The sequence below is a fragment of the Heterodontus francisci genome, chromosome 11 (assembly GCF_036365525.1).
Source record: "Heterodontus francisci isolate sHetFra1 chromosome 11, sHetFra1.hap1, whole genome shotgun sequence".
Classification (NCBI taxonomy): Eukaryota; Metazoa; Chordata; class Chondrichthyes; order Heterodontiformes; family Heterodontidae; genus Heterodontus; species Heterodontus francisci.
In genome coordinates, this window is record NC_090381.1 from 34,077,087 (window position 1) to 34,093,126 (window position 16,040).

The 16,040-nt window shown below is 48.6% G+C and overlaps 1 protein-coding gene across 12 annotated transcripts in view; it reads right to left on the reverse strand.

Moving 5' to 3' along the window:
• The window catches only part of LOC137375194 (diacylglycerol kinase delta-like), a 158,230-nt gene that overhangs the window by 64,848 nt on the left and 77,342 nt on the right, over positions 1 to 16,040 (reverse strand). For 10 of the 12 annotated variants that reach the window (XM_068041971.1, XM_068041972.1, XM_068041969.1 and 7 more), the window contains 4 exons: positions 11,469 to 11,573; positions 6,395 to 6,527; positions 4,862 to 4,968; positions 373 to 498 (listed from right to left, as the gene is read on the reverse strand). In XM_068041971.1, the coding sequence (XP_067898072.1) occupies positions 373 to 498; positions 4,862 to 4,968; positions 6,395 to 6,527; positions 11,469 to 11,573 (471 nt within the window). Of the gene's footprint in view, positions 1 to 372; positions 499 to 693; positions 790 to 4,700; positions 4,769 to 4,861; positions 4,969 to 6,394; positions 6,528 to 11,468; positions 11,574 to 16,040 lie in introns of those variants that run through there. The other 2 variants (XM_068041979.1, XM_068041980.1) reach the window with 2 other exon arrangements.

Genomic DNA, 16,040 nt, shown 5'->3' on the forward strand with positions numbered 1-16,040 from the left:
AGGGAGTAAGGGAGGGAAAGGGAAAGAAGTGAGGTACTGGATGGGGTAATCAGAAATCACAGAGGGCATTTGAATAATCAGCTAAGATTATGGTGACACAGAAGAATCTGATTTTGCAAAAAAGGGATATAAAAAGTTTGTGAACTGATTACTATCAAATTGGACAGGCAGTAACTGAATAGTTAACTGATTTAAAATGCAAATTTCATTTTTACGTTTTCTATTTGTCAGGTTTAAGATATTTGAAGTCTGCTTTGTATTCAGAACGGTGCAAAAGTGACAGAACAGATAATCACCATTTATCACAATGATGTGAGGACATTGTCCTGATTCACAGCACAGCAAAAAATGCTCTCACCAGCCTCTACTCACCATCGCCTTACACCACAGGCAGCGCCAATCCTGCAGGCGTAGAACGCTGCCACATGTTTTGTCACAGACAGTACATTTTGCGCTAACAGGTAGGTTACCTTCTAACCACTGGTGTGGCATTGAAACCTGAGTGAGGAAGATAGAAGAGAATTACAGTATAACAGGTGCACAAGTACATACAGCAATGAGATCTGCAGTGAGGAAGGAAGGACAAAAATCAAAGTACAACACAGGCACCAGCACAAACCACAGACAGAAGAATCAGTACAGATCCCATCAAAATGGACCAGCAGAGACCTCAGCAAAATGACCAGTACAAACCTCAGCACAGAACCCAGCCCAAGGGGCCAGACCCCTGCCTAAGGGGCCAGCACAGACTTAAGCAGTGATTTCTTTGCCTTACACTTTGGACTGACACCCAAGTACAGCTATACCCAAGGGCATTGTGAAAAGGTTTGCTAGGTGCATTGTACAATAGTAAGAACTGGAGCAATGGATCAAACACATATTTCACAATTGTCAATATTGGCATGGACTACCTGCCAGCATAGTCAAAGGGAGCTGCGCAGCACAAAGAAGGGAACATAGTGTTTTCAACATGACATGCAGATTTTAGGCAGTGCCTCAGTCCTTCCATCAGTGCAAATAAATGTCAGCCTTGTTTCAAGTGTAGCACTCTCACCTGTGAGTCAGAGGCTTGTGGGTTCAAAGCCCATTCCAGAGACTTGAGTGTGTAACCTTGGCTGACACTTCAGTGACAATAGTGAGGGAATGCTGCACTGCCAGAAGTACCATTCTTTAGATGCAATGCTAAACTGAGGAGTATCTGTTCAGCTGAGCATAAGAAAAATCCAAAACCACTATTTAAAGGAGTGCAGGGGAATTCCCCTGGTGTCTTGGTCAATATTTATCCCTCAATCTACATCACTAAAAACAGATTATCTAGTCATTTATTCCATTGCTGTTTGTGGGGCTTTGCTGTGCACAGATTGGCCACATGGTTGTCTACATTATAACAATGACTCCACTTCAAAAGTATTTCTTTGGCTGTTAAGCACTTTGAGTCGTCCTGAGATTATGAAAGCTGCTAATTCTTTCTTCAAAATCAAAATGACCTCTGTAAGTTGAAGATATGCTGCTTTACCAAGTTCCACTAATTGGGGGGGGGGGGGGGGGGGAGGGGGGGGGGGCTCCAATAGTTAGCATACAAACTGAGAGTTTTCAAAGTGAGAGCTCAGGTTCTTAGCACAATATCAACCATTTATCTATCTGTGCATGTGTCTTTTTCCACTGCAAATTTCCCCTGGTAACCACTCACTGTCCAGTACTATATTCCTCTTGGTAACCAATCGTTGCCCATTGTCATGTTCCCCTGGTAAACACTCGTTGCCCAATGCCTTGTTCCCCCAGTAACTACTTATTGCCCAGTGCCATGTTCCCTGGGTAACAACTCATTATATAATGCCATGTTCCCCCGGTACAGACATGCTGCCCTCTGCCAGGTTTCCCCAGTAACCAGTTGTTGCCCAGTGCCATATTCCCCCTGTAACCACTCGCTGCCCAATGCCATGTTCTCCCTGTAACCACTCGCTGCCCAATGCCTTGTTCTCCCTGCAACCACTCGCTGCCCAATGCCATGTTCCCCCGGTAACCACTCGCTGCCCAATGCCATGTTCTCCCTGCAACCACTCGCTGCCCAATGCCTTGTTCTCCCTGTAATCACTTGTTGCCCAATACCATGTTCCCCTGGCAACCACTCGCTGCCCAATGCCATGTTCTCCCTGCAACCACTCGCTGCCCAATGCAATGATCTCCCTGCAACCACTCGCTGCCCAATGCCTTGTTCTCCCTGTAACCACTTGTTGCCCAATACCATGTTCCCCTGGCAACCACTCGCTGCCCAATGCCATGTTCTCCCTGTAACCACTCGCTGCCCAATGCCATGTTCCCCCGGTAATCACTCGCTGCCCAATGCCATGTTCTCCCTGCAACCACTCGCTGCCCAATGCAATGTTCTCCCTGCAACCACTCGCTGCCCAATCCCTTGTTCTCCCTGTAATCACTTGTTGCCCAATACCATGTTCCCCTGGCAACCACTCGCTGCCCAATGCCATGTTCTCCCTGCAACCACTCGCTGCCCAATGCAATGATCTCCCTGCAACCACTCGCTGCCCAATGCCTTGTTCTCCCTGTAACCACTTGTTGCCCAATACCATGTTCCCCTGGCAACCACTCGCTGCCCAATGCCATGTTCTCCCTGTAACCACTCGCTGCCCAATGCCATGTTCCCCCGGTAACCACTCGCTGCCCAATGCCATGTTCTCCCTGCAACCACTCGCTGCCCAATGCAATGTTCTCCCTGCAACCACTCGCTGCCCAATGCCTTGTTCTCCCTGTAACCACTTGTTGCCCAATACCATGTTCCCCTGGCAACCACTCGTTGCCCAATGCCATGTTTTCCCAGTAACCAGTCATTGCCCAATGCCATGTTTTCCCAGTAACCACTCTGTGCCCAATGCCATGTTCCCCTGGTAACCAGTCGTTGCTTAATGCCATGTTCCCCCCGTAACCACTCGTTGCCCAATGTTCCCCTGGTAACCACTTGTTGCCCAATGCCATGTTCCTCCGGTAACCACTCGTTGCCCAATGCCATGTTCCCCCCCATAACCAGTCATCGCCCAATGCCATGCTTCCCCGGTAACCACTCATTACCCAGTGCCATGTGCCCCCTGTATCCACTCGCTGCCCAGTGCCATGTTCCCCCAGTAACCACTTGCTGTTCAGTGCCATGTTCCCCAGTAACCACTCGGTGCCCAATGCCAAGTTCCCCAGTAACCAGTCGTTGCTCAATGCCATGTTCCCCTGGTAACGACTTGTTGCCCAATGCCATGTTCCTCCGGTAACCACTTGTTGCCAAATGACATGTCCCCCCCCCCCCCCACCCCCCACCCCGGTAACCAGTCATCGACCAATGCCATGTTCCCCCAGTATCCACTCGCTGCCCAGTGCCATGTTCCCCCAGTAACCACTTGCTGTTCAGTGCCATGTTCCCCAGTAACCACTCGGTGCCCAATGCCAAGTTCCCCAGTAACCAGTCGTTGCTCAATGCCATGTTCCCCTGGTAACGACTTGTTGCCCAATGCCATGTTCCTCCGGTAACCACTTGTTGCCAAATAACATGTCCCCCCCCCCCAACCCGGTAACCAGTCATCGACCAATGCCATGTTCCCCCAGTATCCACTCGCTGCCCAGTGCCATGTTCCCCCAGTAACCACTTGCTGTTCAGTGCCATGTTCCCCAGTAACCACTCGGTGCCCAATGCCAAGTTCCCCAGTAACCAGTCGTTGCTCAATGCCATGTTCCCCTGGTAACGACTTGTTGCCCAATGCCATGTTCCTCCGGTAACCACTCGTTGCCAAATGACATGTCCCCCCCCCCCCCCCCCCCGGTAACCAGTCATCGACCAATGCCATGTTCCCCCAGTAACCACTCGCTGCCCAGTGCCATGTTCCCCCGGTAACCACTTGTTGCCCAATGCCACATTCCCCTGGTACACACTTGCTGCCCAGTGCCATGTTCCCCTGGCACACACTTGCTGCCCACTGCCATGTTCCCCCGGTAACCACTCATTGCCCAATGCCATGTTCCCCGGTAACCACTTTTTGCCCAATGCCATGTTCCCCTAGTACACACATGCTGCCCAATGCCATGTTCCTTTGGCACACACTTGCTGCCCAGTGCCATGTTCCCCCGGTAACCACTCATTGCCCAATGCCATGTTCCCCCGTAACCACTCATTGCCCAATGCCATGTTCCCCCGTAACCACTTTTTGCCCAATGCCATGTTCCCCTAGTACACACTTGCTGCCCAGTGCCATGTTCCCTTGGTACACACTTGCTGCCCAGTGCCTTGTTCCCTTGGTACACACTTGCTGCCCAGTGCCATGTTCCCCGGTACACACTTGCTGCCCAGTGCTATGTTCCCCGGTACACACTTGCTGCCCAGTGCCATGTTCCCCGGTACACACTTGCTGCCCAGTGCCATGTTCCCTTGGTACACACTTGCTGCCCAGTGCCATGTTCCCTGGTACACACTTGCTGCCCAGTGCCATGTTCCCCGGTACACACTTGCTGCCCAGTGCTATGTTCCCTGGTACACACTTGCTGCCCAGTGCTATGTTCCCTGGTACACACTTGCTGCCCAGTGCCACGTTCCCCTGGTACACACTTGCTGCCCAGTGCCATGTTCCCCTGGCACACACTTGCTGTCCAGTGCCACGGGTTCCTGATGGAATTATTTTACACAACTTTCTGAATTCAACTCTCACCAGTCCCAACTCCAGCCGCAAAAGGACGCTAACTCACTCCACCAACATGTCAATCGTGATGAATTCCATTTTAAGAGCAGTGGCTGATTGTCAGGCTCTAACCAGCAGTCGCTCTGCTTTCCATTTATCAGCATTCGCTTGTCTCCCCATTTACAACATACCCCATCTTCATCTTCAATTATATCTTTGGCAATTGAGGCCAGCGTTGTCCACTTGCAGTTGTTGGTGGCTCTCACAGCACAGCGTTTATGAGCTTTGAACTTACACACTGTGAACCAGAACAGAAAGGACATATGAGAGTCTTCAACAGCTATTGTGTAGAAAAGTGCTTGATTTGTTGGGAAGTGGGGGTGGGTAGAAGGGTTCCACCTCAGGCTAAATGTAGATCTACAGAACTTAGTTAGGCAACATCTGCTGATTGGCTCCCATTAGGACCAAGGTGAGCCCCATAACTGCTAGCTTGTACACCTCCTCATTATTGTGTAAGCAGTTCTCGCCCCTACTGCATGAATGACTGTCACGGGGGCAGGGCGGAGGCTATGCCTCCATCATGGATATCAGAATCTCCCATGGTAGGTCATTAGCTGCCTAGTTTGCAGCCTTTGTGCAACTGGGGCCTAGATTCTCTCCATTAGCGCCACTGATAAGGAGAATATCTAACCATTGGGATCCCTTATGAGGTGTAAGTCTCACTTATCATGGTGTCCTATATGAACAGAACCTTTTGGAGGCAGCCTCATTATCTGTACCCTTTATACACATACAAAGTTGCACTCTTAAGAGTCCACCATCTCTTTACAGAGACAGTCGAACTGTTATTGTGGCAGTCTCATCATCAGGTACCTTTACAGAAGGAGCCTCACTATTGGAACTATTCTAAATGTCCTTTTCGTTCCGTTGATTCTGTTTTTTTCATACTTACTACTTGTTTAAGTATCATGGCTGATTACATAATCCAGCAAGCTACACTGAGAATGGCCACATAACTGGTTAATGAGGCAGTCACTGACCCCCACGTAATGTAGGGATTACACTGGATATTAACTAAAATGTCTCATATCATTTAGAAGATCAAGTCCTGCCAACTCAAGGTCAGAACGTGGCAGTAAATAAACCAAATGGAACATTCAACAAAAAAATCAACAAGAATAGACAGAGGAAGAACGTGAAAATGAAAGACATTCTTTAAAGTTTATTTTAAAAGGCTCCTGATTCAGAGAAACTGGAAGGTTAGGGTTAGGGTTAGGTTCCCTATGAGGAAGAATCTATCCAATGATCTGCAAATCAACAGCCTATCCCTCCCAATAAGGAAAAATCTACCCAGCATTCTATAAATCAACAGTCCATTCCTCCTTAAGGAAGAATCTGCTCAGTGCTCTCTAAATCAATAGTTCATCCCTCCCTGTGGGATGAGTTTTAAGCATCCTCTATCACTGCAGGGCTGTGCATTGATACTATGCCTCATTTATCTCACAGTAATGTTTATAATGGTAATTTTAATGCATAGTACTTCCTACAGTGCTCAGATAGGGTGCCATGGTTGGGCGGGGAGGAAGAGCGAGATGTTGGTGGGTGGTAACAGGACACACAACATGAAGAGCAATCATGAAACCTCCCCCGCGCACAAGTATCGTGATTGGCTGTGACAGAGAGCAGGAAAGAAAGGATAAAGTGAGAAACTGTTTTTTCCTTACCTTCACAAGACAATCCATGAGATGTGACCCCAGACAAGGCCTCTCGGCACACATTGCAGTACGTTGGCCGCGCATGTGAGCAGGCGTACCAGTTGTGCATCCCTGAGAAATGGTCCATGCTGTACTGGGTTGACTGCTCAGAGCAAAAAAAGGATGAAGCACAAGAATTACTTAACAGATACTGCCAAAGTATATGTACTACTTGCCAGTCACCATGTTGGATCCAAATCATGGAAATTAGATTACAGGATTTCGTAGATTGAGTGGGAGCAGCTGGCAAAGTGTGGAAAATGTGCTCATCTGTACATCATGCCTGGAACAGTCAAGACATATCTTACATTGTTTCTGTGTCAGATCAGTGTTTCTTAACTCCCACATCTGGTTCGGTTCTACACTAATTGTGTGCTTTACTGGTAGTAGACACTACATTTGTGACATGTGAATGAAAACAGACAAATATTCTCAGTTACCATTTTGTTCTTTGCTGTTCTAGTGCTGTGTATAAGGTCACATGATACTGAATGAATCCAATATCAGTTCTGAAATGTGCTGCTTAAATCAAACAATGTGATAAATTTGTATGGTCATCATTACAAGACACAAGTGCAGTCATCAACTGTGTATACCTGCCAGTTACTCCCTCAATCAGAGTGGTGGAATGGGTGACACAGTGTGGCCAAATCCTACCTTGATTCCACTATTACACTGGAACAGTCACAACAGGTATGTTATAAGCAGGCTTAAAAAAAAGCCGGTTCATCATCTAGTGTGGATTCAAACCTTTTAACTATATTGAGGAGGGACAGGGAGGTGGGAAGCAGAGATGGCATAGTCTCCTGTGAGCAAAGAGCGCTAGATGTTTTGTGTTACAGATTGGCCAGTAACCCAGGAGGAGGGTAATCATGAGCAACATCACAGCACAATGGAGCAAGTGGTTACTATGAAAATGAACAGTTCTCAGAACAACCAAGTGGTGGTTGTGAGTGTCTCTGTGATTAGAGGAACAGAAAGACCTTTTTCCAGTTGTGCTCTGAAGTCTTGATAGTGAGTCACCGCCAGGAGTAAAGAACCTAATGGAGTAGGTAGAAAAACTTCAGAGAAATACGGGGTGAACAGCCATGACTTCCACGGAAATCAATGAAGCACGGAAGAGCAGCCTGGAAATCTTGCAATGGGAGTTTGAGGAATTAGGTGCCAGTAGAGGCAAGTGGACTAGCAGATGGAATGGACAAGAGGAGGAAAATAGCCAACCAAACAAGCTGTCTTCATACCAATGCCAAGAGAAAACAAATGAAAGAGAGGAACTGGAAGCACAAATCTAGCTAGAGCAGAGTGAGGCAGCAGTAATAACAGAGACCTGGCTGCATCCTAGACAATGGTGGGAGCTAAACAAAATAGGATATGGCATTTCAGAAAGAGGGAAACAAAAAAGGTAGTGAGGAGGATGGGGGGGGGGGGGGGGGGGAGACAATTGAACTATTAACAAAATACATTATCAGGGTGATGGGAAGGAAGGGTCTAAATTAACGGAATCAGCAGGTGCAATCAGTATGGGTAGAACTAAAGAGGAGGAAAGGACAGAAAATGCTGGTGAGATCTGTTTGTGATGACTTAACAAAGGAAAGTATTCATTGAAGATTAGGGAGGGTACTAAGCTGGAAAACTGTGGTAATAATGGGAGACTTAAAGATGTGTACAGATAGGAAATAAACATCATACTAAGAGGGAATTTAATAGAATTCCCATCCACATAGCACTTCTTTACAATGTGGAATTTGCTACCATAAAGATTAGTTGAGGTGACTAGCATAGATGCACTTAAGGGGAAGTTAGATAAACACATAAGGAAAAAAGGAAGAGAAGGATGTGTTGACAGAGTTAGCTGAAGAGGGGTGGGAAGAGGATCATGTGGCGCACAAACACTGGCATGGACCTAGTGGGCTGAGTAACCTGTTTCTGTGCTGTAAATACTATGTAACTCTGTGCAAATAGAAAAGGGATCAGGTTTATTAAATAAATTAAAGTTGTAGTAATGGACATTAAGAAAAAACTGTGGTAAATGGGGAAGTGGGCTCATTAAAAACAGACTTAGGTATGACAATAATAGGGGATAAGACCTTGGTGGGGCCTTCAGTTACATACTGATTTTACCAACAGAAACACCAGTCTCAGAAATATCCTCACTAAATTTCCATGCCTCTTGATCTCTCTCTCCTCATTTAAAACCTTCTCAAAAATCAAATTTTCGACCAATAATTGGTTAACCAGGCTAATCTCCCCCGCCATGTCGGTTGTCCATGTGAAGCACGTTGGGACTTTAATTTTTAATGCTAAAGGTCCTAGATACATGCAAGTTAGTGCTGTTGGAAAGTTTGTCTGTGTGCACAGTAGCTCAGACTGGGATTTAGTTTGGCTCGGACGCGCCCTACAATTGAATAGCTGCTAGCATTCACTGCCTAGCTGCAGACATGGAGAACGGCCAACTGGACAAGGTACTGGAGTAACTGTATCCCCGTGACAGTCACTACCTTAAAATGGAGGAAGGGGAGATAAGAGAGCTAACAGGGTGAATATTGACTACAACATGTACTGTGTATGCTACCAATCTCAAACAAAGAACAAACAAAAGAACAAAGAACAGTACAGCACAGGAACAGGCCATTCGACCCTCCAAGCCTGCGCCGATCTTGATGCCTGCCTAAACTAAAACCTTCTGCACTTCCAGCGGCCGTATCCCTCTATTCCCATCCTATTCATGTATTTGTCAAGATGCCTCTTAAACGTTGCTATCGTACCTGCTTCCACCACCTCCCCTGGCAGCAAGTTCCAGGCACTCACCACCCTCTGTGTAAAGAACTTGCCTCGCACATCCCCTCTAAACTTTGCCCCTCTCACCTTAAACCTATGTCCCCTAGTAATTGACTCTTCCACTCTGGGAAAAAGCTTCTGACTATCCACTCTGTCCATGCCACTCATAACTTTGTAAACCTCTATCATGTCGCCCCTCCACCTCTGTCGTTCCAGTGAAAATAATCCGAGTTTATCCAACCTCTCCTCATAGCTAATGCCCTCCAGACCAGGCAACATCCTGGTAAACCTCTTCTGTACCCTCTGCAAAGCCTCCACGTCCTTCTGGTAGTGTGGCGACCAGAATTGCACGCAATATTCCAAGTGTGGCCTAACTAAAGTTCTGTACAGCTGCAGCATGACTTGCCAATTTTTATACTCTATGCCCCGACCGACGAAGGCAAGCATGCCGTATGCCTTCTTGACTACCTTATCCACCTGCGTTGCCACTTTCAGTGACCTGTGGACCTGTACGCCCAGATCTCTCTGCCTGTCAATACTCCTAAGGATTCTGCCATTTACTATATACTTCCCACCTGCATTAGACCTTCCCAAATGCATTACCTCACATTTGTCCGGATTAAACTCCATCTGCCATTTCTCCGCCCAAGTCTCCAACCGATCTATATCCTACTGTATCCTCTCACAATCCTCATCACTAGCCGCAACTCCTCCAACCTTTGTGTCATCCGCAAACTTACTAACCAGAGCAGCTACATTTTCCTCCAAATCATTTATATATACTACAAACAGCAAAGGTCCCAGCACTGATCCCTGCGGAACACCACTAATCACATCCCTCCATTCAGAAAAGCACCATTCCACTGCTACCCTCTGTCTTCTATGACAGAGCCAGTTCTGTATCCATCTTGCCAGCTCACCTCTGATCCCGTGTGACTTCACCTTTTGTACCAGTCTGCCATGAGGGACCTTGTCAAAGGCTTTACTGAAGTCTATATAGATAACATCCACTGCCCTTCCTTCATCAATCATCTTCGTCACTTCCTCAAAAAACTCAATCAAATTAGTGAGACATGACCTCCCCTTCACAAAACCATGCTGCCTCTCGCTAATAAGTTCGTTTGTTTCCAAATGGGAGTAAATCCTGTCCCGAAGAATCCTCTCTAATAATTTCCCAACCACTGATGTAAGGCTCACTGGCCTATAATTTCCTGGATTATCCTTGCTACCCTTCTTAAACAAAGGAACAACATTGGCTATTCTCCAGTCCTCTGGGACCTCACCTGTAGCCAATGAGGATGCAAAGATTTCTGTCAAGGTGTAGCCAATGAGGATGCAAAGATTTCTGTCAAAGCAGGGAGAAAGGATGTGTCAAAGTGCTTCCAGTAATAAATGAGTCAGGAAAAACATCAAGGACACCTGTGAGCCTTTCTATTTGTTATTGGTCAAAGCCTGGTCCATCACAAACATCCTCTTTACACTGCTCCCAATAGGAATGCTTCTGCAGTACATCATTAAGGATTAAAATCATTTACACTGCAAATGGATTACCACAAAAACAACTGTGTATGAACAAACAAAAAATCCCTGCATGGGAGGGCTGAGCACTTCGTGCTTACAGGCAAAAATGTGGCAGCTATTTACTAATGATGACCCAGCTGCCTTAGGAGGGTCCTAGCAAACCACTTGTCGAGAAGTAGCTGCTCATTTACAGCACTGCTGGTGGAGTCAGGGCTGCTGTGATTGGCTGCACAAATTAGCGTACAGTCAATTTAGCAATGAACCCTGGACCAGGAACTCAAAATCATGGCAAGGTGTGGAAACACATTCCAATAAATCTGGCAATTTCTGCCCCTTAAAATAATCATGAAGATTGCTGACTGTCATAAAACCCAAATTGGTTCACAAATATCCTTCAGCGAAGGGAACTAGCCATTTCTATCTGGTCTGGCCAACTTGTGATTCTAGCCCCCACTACATGGCAGACTCTTAATGCCTTGTGAAGTGGCCTAGCAAGCCACAGAGTTTCAGGGCAATAAATGTTCACCCTGGTACAGATAACCCTTGCCTTTATGTAGCCATTTGTCCCTGAAAAAATCTGAAGGCCTTTTCAAACCACTGTCTGAATCCTTCTTTCAGGTTTGAAACCTTGCTACTTTTCTCTCTTCTCTCACAAGTGTCCAGTATGGTGTGATTACCTCACTTGCAATCACATGTTCACAGATTCCTGAATGTGTAGCAATTGTTGGTCTTTCAGCAACCTCACCTCAAAATGGTCCCTGTTCTGGATAGTTTTCATTGCTGCGATCCAATCTTCCATCTCCTTGCGGTTTTCAGCACACAAGATCAGCTTTCGGAAAGGAGTAATTATCTGCAAAAACAAGTATATATCCAGTTAAATAATACCACTTTCTGGGGTGAAATAGTATCAGTGAAGAAATACAGGCTAAACATGGAAAAATAGCCAGCATATTCAAGCTAAAGTTGTATTGTAATATCCTCACACATTTCACTGTGCTGTCACAAGCAATTAGCCTCTAAATGTCAACTTCATGCAAGGGGTTTCTGTTCGGGAGGCAGTAGGAGCTAAGCAATTGAACTCAGCACCTCCAGATTAGGTCGGATCCCTGTTTCAGATGACTACCCAGTGATCCTCACTGAAATATGCAGGCACGTGGACGCCAAGTGGCGATGAGACTAGTCTTGGTTGTGGTGCCCTTCGTGGTAGAATAGCACTTTGACACTCACTGTTCGGCTGACACATGACGAATAGACACTGTGGAGATTGGTGCCTGTGGAGATGTTCTCAAGCAACAGCCAGCACGCACAGAATTGGAGGGAGAACCTCACCACAAAAGGACTTTACCATAATCATAAAATATAAAAATGGAGCAAGGAAAAAAAAAAATCACCTTGAACATCTCTCTGGGCATTTCAGCTCTTTAAAAAAGAAACTGGTTACCTTCAAATATTCTGATGACATTATTGGATGAACTAGCTAGAATTTCCCGTCCCCAGCACAGGCAGAGTGAATTCCATTACACAGATCCAATCCTGAAATGAACAGCATCTGCTGGCCCTCTCCCTCACACTCTCAGTGTCTGCTGGCCCTCTCCCTCATGCTGTCTGCGTTTGCTGGCCCTCTCCCATACACTATCAGCATCTGCTGGCCCTCTCCCTTACACTATCAGCATCTGCTGGCCCTCTCCCTTACACTATCAGCATCTGCTGGCCCTCTCCCTTACACTATCAGCATCTGCTGGCCCTCTCCCTTACACTATCAGCATCTGCTGGCCCTCTCCCTTACACTATCAGCATCTGCTGGCCCTCTCCCTTACACTATCAGCATCTGCTGGCCCTCTCCCTTACACTATCAGCATCTGCTGGCCCTCTCCCATACACTATCAGCATCTGCTGGCCCTCTCCCTTACACTGTCTGCGTCTGCTGGCTCTCTCCCTTACACTGTCAGCGCCTGCTGGCCCTCTCCCACACACTGTCAGCATCTGCTGGCCCTCTCCCATACACTATCAGCATCTGCTGGCCCTCTCCCGCTCTCTCCCTTACACTGTCAGCGTCTGCTGGCCCTCTCCCACACACTGTCAGCATCTGCTGGCCCTCTCCCTTACACTGTCAGCGTCTGCTGGCCCTCTCCCACACACTGTCAGCGTCTGCTGGCCCTCTCCCACACACTGTCAGCGTCTGCTGGCCCTCTCCCACACACTGTCAGCGTCTGCTGGCCCTCTCCCTCACACTGTCAGCGTCTGCTGGCCCTCTCCCTCACACTGTCAGTGTCTGCTGGCCCTCTCCCTCACATTGTCAGCGTCTGCTGGCCCTCTCCCTTACACTATCAGAGTCTGCTGGCCCTCTCCCACACACTGTCAGCGTCTGCTGGCCCTCTCCCTCACACTGTCAGCTTCTGCTGGCCCTCTCCCTCACACCGTCAGCTTCTGCTGGCCCTCTCCCTCACACCGTCAGCTTCTGCTGGCCCTCTCCCTCACATTGTCAGAATTTGCTGGCCCTCTCCCACACACTGTCAGCGTCTGCTGGCCCTCTCCCACACACTGTCAGCGTCTGCTGGCCCTCTCCCTCACACTGTCAGCGTCTGCTGGCCCTCTCCCTCACACTGTCAGCATCTAGAAACCTCTTCTTCACCATCGCAGTTGTCTTTTGGTTCTTGCCCTCACACTGTGGCCCTCATTTGATTGACACTGTGGGGCCTGTGACATGCTGTGATGGGACATGGGATGCCAGAAATTCTCCAACAAGTAAATCTGTGATTTCTTTTGGCTTATTGGGGATGAAGGACAAGAGCTGATCCCATACAGAGTGATGAAGGGAGAACTAAGCTGCACTGGCTGAGGCCTAGAGAGAAGTCACCTGCTATCCTCTCATCAAATACCTTGTCCAGTCTCTTTTTGACCTACATGCACAATTCTTGCAACGTCCTCTGCCTGTTAGTTTCATGGCCCCAACCATCTCCCTTTCTCCACAGATGCCCAGCCCCTCTACACCTCAATCCCAAAACAGGATGGTCTGAGGGTTCTCTGCTTCTTCCTTGAATGGAGTCTCAATCAGCCCCATTCACCACTACCCTCTTCCACCGGCTGAACTTGTTCTTAAGTTGAAGAACTTTTCCTTTGACTCCACTCACTTGTAGAACCCTGAAGGGTTCTAGCTATGCCTGTCTTTTTGTGGGTTACATGGGACATTCCTTGTTTCAGTCCTATTCATGTCACGTTCCTCACCTCTTCTTGCAGTACACTGATGAATGCATTGGTCGCTCCAAACTAGAAAATTTTATTAACTTTGCTTCCAATTTCCCTTACCTTCACTTGGTCCTTCTCCAAGTCATCCCTTCCCTTCCTCGACTTCTTCATCACCATTTCTGGGGGACTGCGTTTGCTGACAACACTACCACAAGGTGGCGCTGCAACGGCACATGTGCAAATGCAGCATATGCCACTAAAACATCACAGTCTGTGACTTCAGGCAGCTTCCAGGACTAAAGATGGCGCTGCTCAAATAATCACATGAAAGCAACCTAACATAAACACATGGCAGCACACAATGGCGGAGGGAGAGAGCAAGCGAGCGGGCCGGGGAGGTGGGGGAGCAGAGCGGGACGGGGGTGGGGGGGAGCGGAGCGGACTGGGACGGTGGGAGCGGAGCGGACTGGGGAGAGTGTGGGGGGGGGGGGGGGGGGAGTGCAGTGGGACGGGGGGTGGGAGCGGAACAGGGCGGGGAGTGCGAGCGGAACAGGACAGGGACGGGGGGCGGAGCGGGCCGGGGACGGTGGGGGTGGCAGCGGAGCGGGCCGGGAACAGTGGGGGGGGGGGGGGGGTGGGGCAGGACGGGGAGGCGGGGGAGCGGGCCGGAGATGGTGGGGGGGGGGGGGAGTGCAGCAGCCGGAAAGAGCAGCGAGGTGGGGGAGCGGAGCTGCATGAGAGAGCAGCGAGGGGGGGAGCGGAGCGGCCAGAGAAAGCAGCGGGGGGGGGAGTGGAGCGGGGGGGGGAGTGGAGCGGCAGGAGAGAGTAGCCGGGGGGGGGTGGAGCGGAGCAGCCAGAGAGAGCAGCGAGGGGGAGGGGGGTGGGCGGAGCAGCTGGAGAGAGCAGCGAGGGGGGGGGGTGGGGTTGGGGGAGCGGAGCTTGGCGCATGAGTGAATACCCGTTGGTGTTGCATTGCTGTATGCGTAATGCGCAGAGGCCGACAAGGCGCATTGCCCAAAGATGCACACGTCACGTGATGACGTCATTGGCGCATGCGCTAACCAGTCCTGGCAAGTCGGAACACAGCGCACGCACAGAGAGCAGGAGCCCGTCTGCCCATGTGCGCACCTTGGCGCAGCCTGATGACGTCAGTGGCCGGCTGCGTTGTCAAGAATCACTTTGTTTCTGGGGATAGGCTGTCAACAAATAGCTACTATAAGCCCACTGGTTACCACAGTTATCTTGACTACACTTCCTCATAACCCCCTTTCTGTAAGGACTCTTCTTTCAGTTTCTCCATATCTGTTCTGACCGATGCCACCTTCCAATAATTCTTCCTTTTTCCTCAACTGAGTATTCCCTTCCATCATGATTTACAGGGCTCTTGACCATATCTGTCCCATTTCCTATACTTCTTCTTTCACCCCTTATCCTCACTGCCCACCCCATCAGCCTCTACATTCAGCGAATCACCCTCTGCCATTTGTCACCACCCTTCCCCAACCCCCCATCATGATACCACCACCGAACACATCTTCCCTTCCCCTTTTAGCATTCCGAAGGGACCATTCCCTCCTGGACACCTTGGTATATTCTTCAATCACCTCAACATCTGCTCCCCTTCCCACGGCGCATTCCCTTGCAACTGCAGGAGATGCAGCATCTGCACTTTCATCTCCTCCCTTCCCATTGCCCAGGGCCCAAACACTCCGTCTAGGTGAATCACCAATTTAGTTTTTTTTCTTGCAATTTAGTATACTGTATTCGCTGTTCATGATGCAGTTTCCTTTACATTGGAGAAACCAGACACAGATTAGGTGATCGCTTTGTGGAACAGTCAGTCCGCAGGACTGAGCTTCTAGTCACTTGCCATGTTAATTCTCCGTCCCACTCTGACCTCTCAGTCCTTGACCTCCTACTTTGTTCCAATGAAGCTCAACAGAAGCTCGAGAAGTAGCACTGCATCTTTTGATAAGGTGCTTTACAGCCTTCCGGACTCAACATTGAGTCAACAATTTCAGAGCATAACCACGGTTCCCATTTTTTGGACATCAGGCACCAATAATGGTTCAGCTGCTGCCATGTACAGCTCCTCTAGACCCATCTTTTGTTTCTTTACTTACTGCCTTAC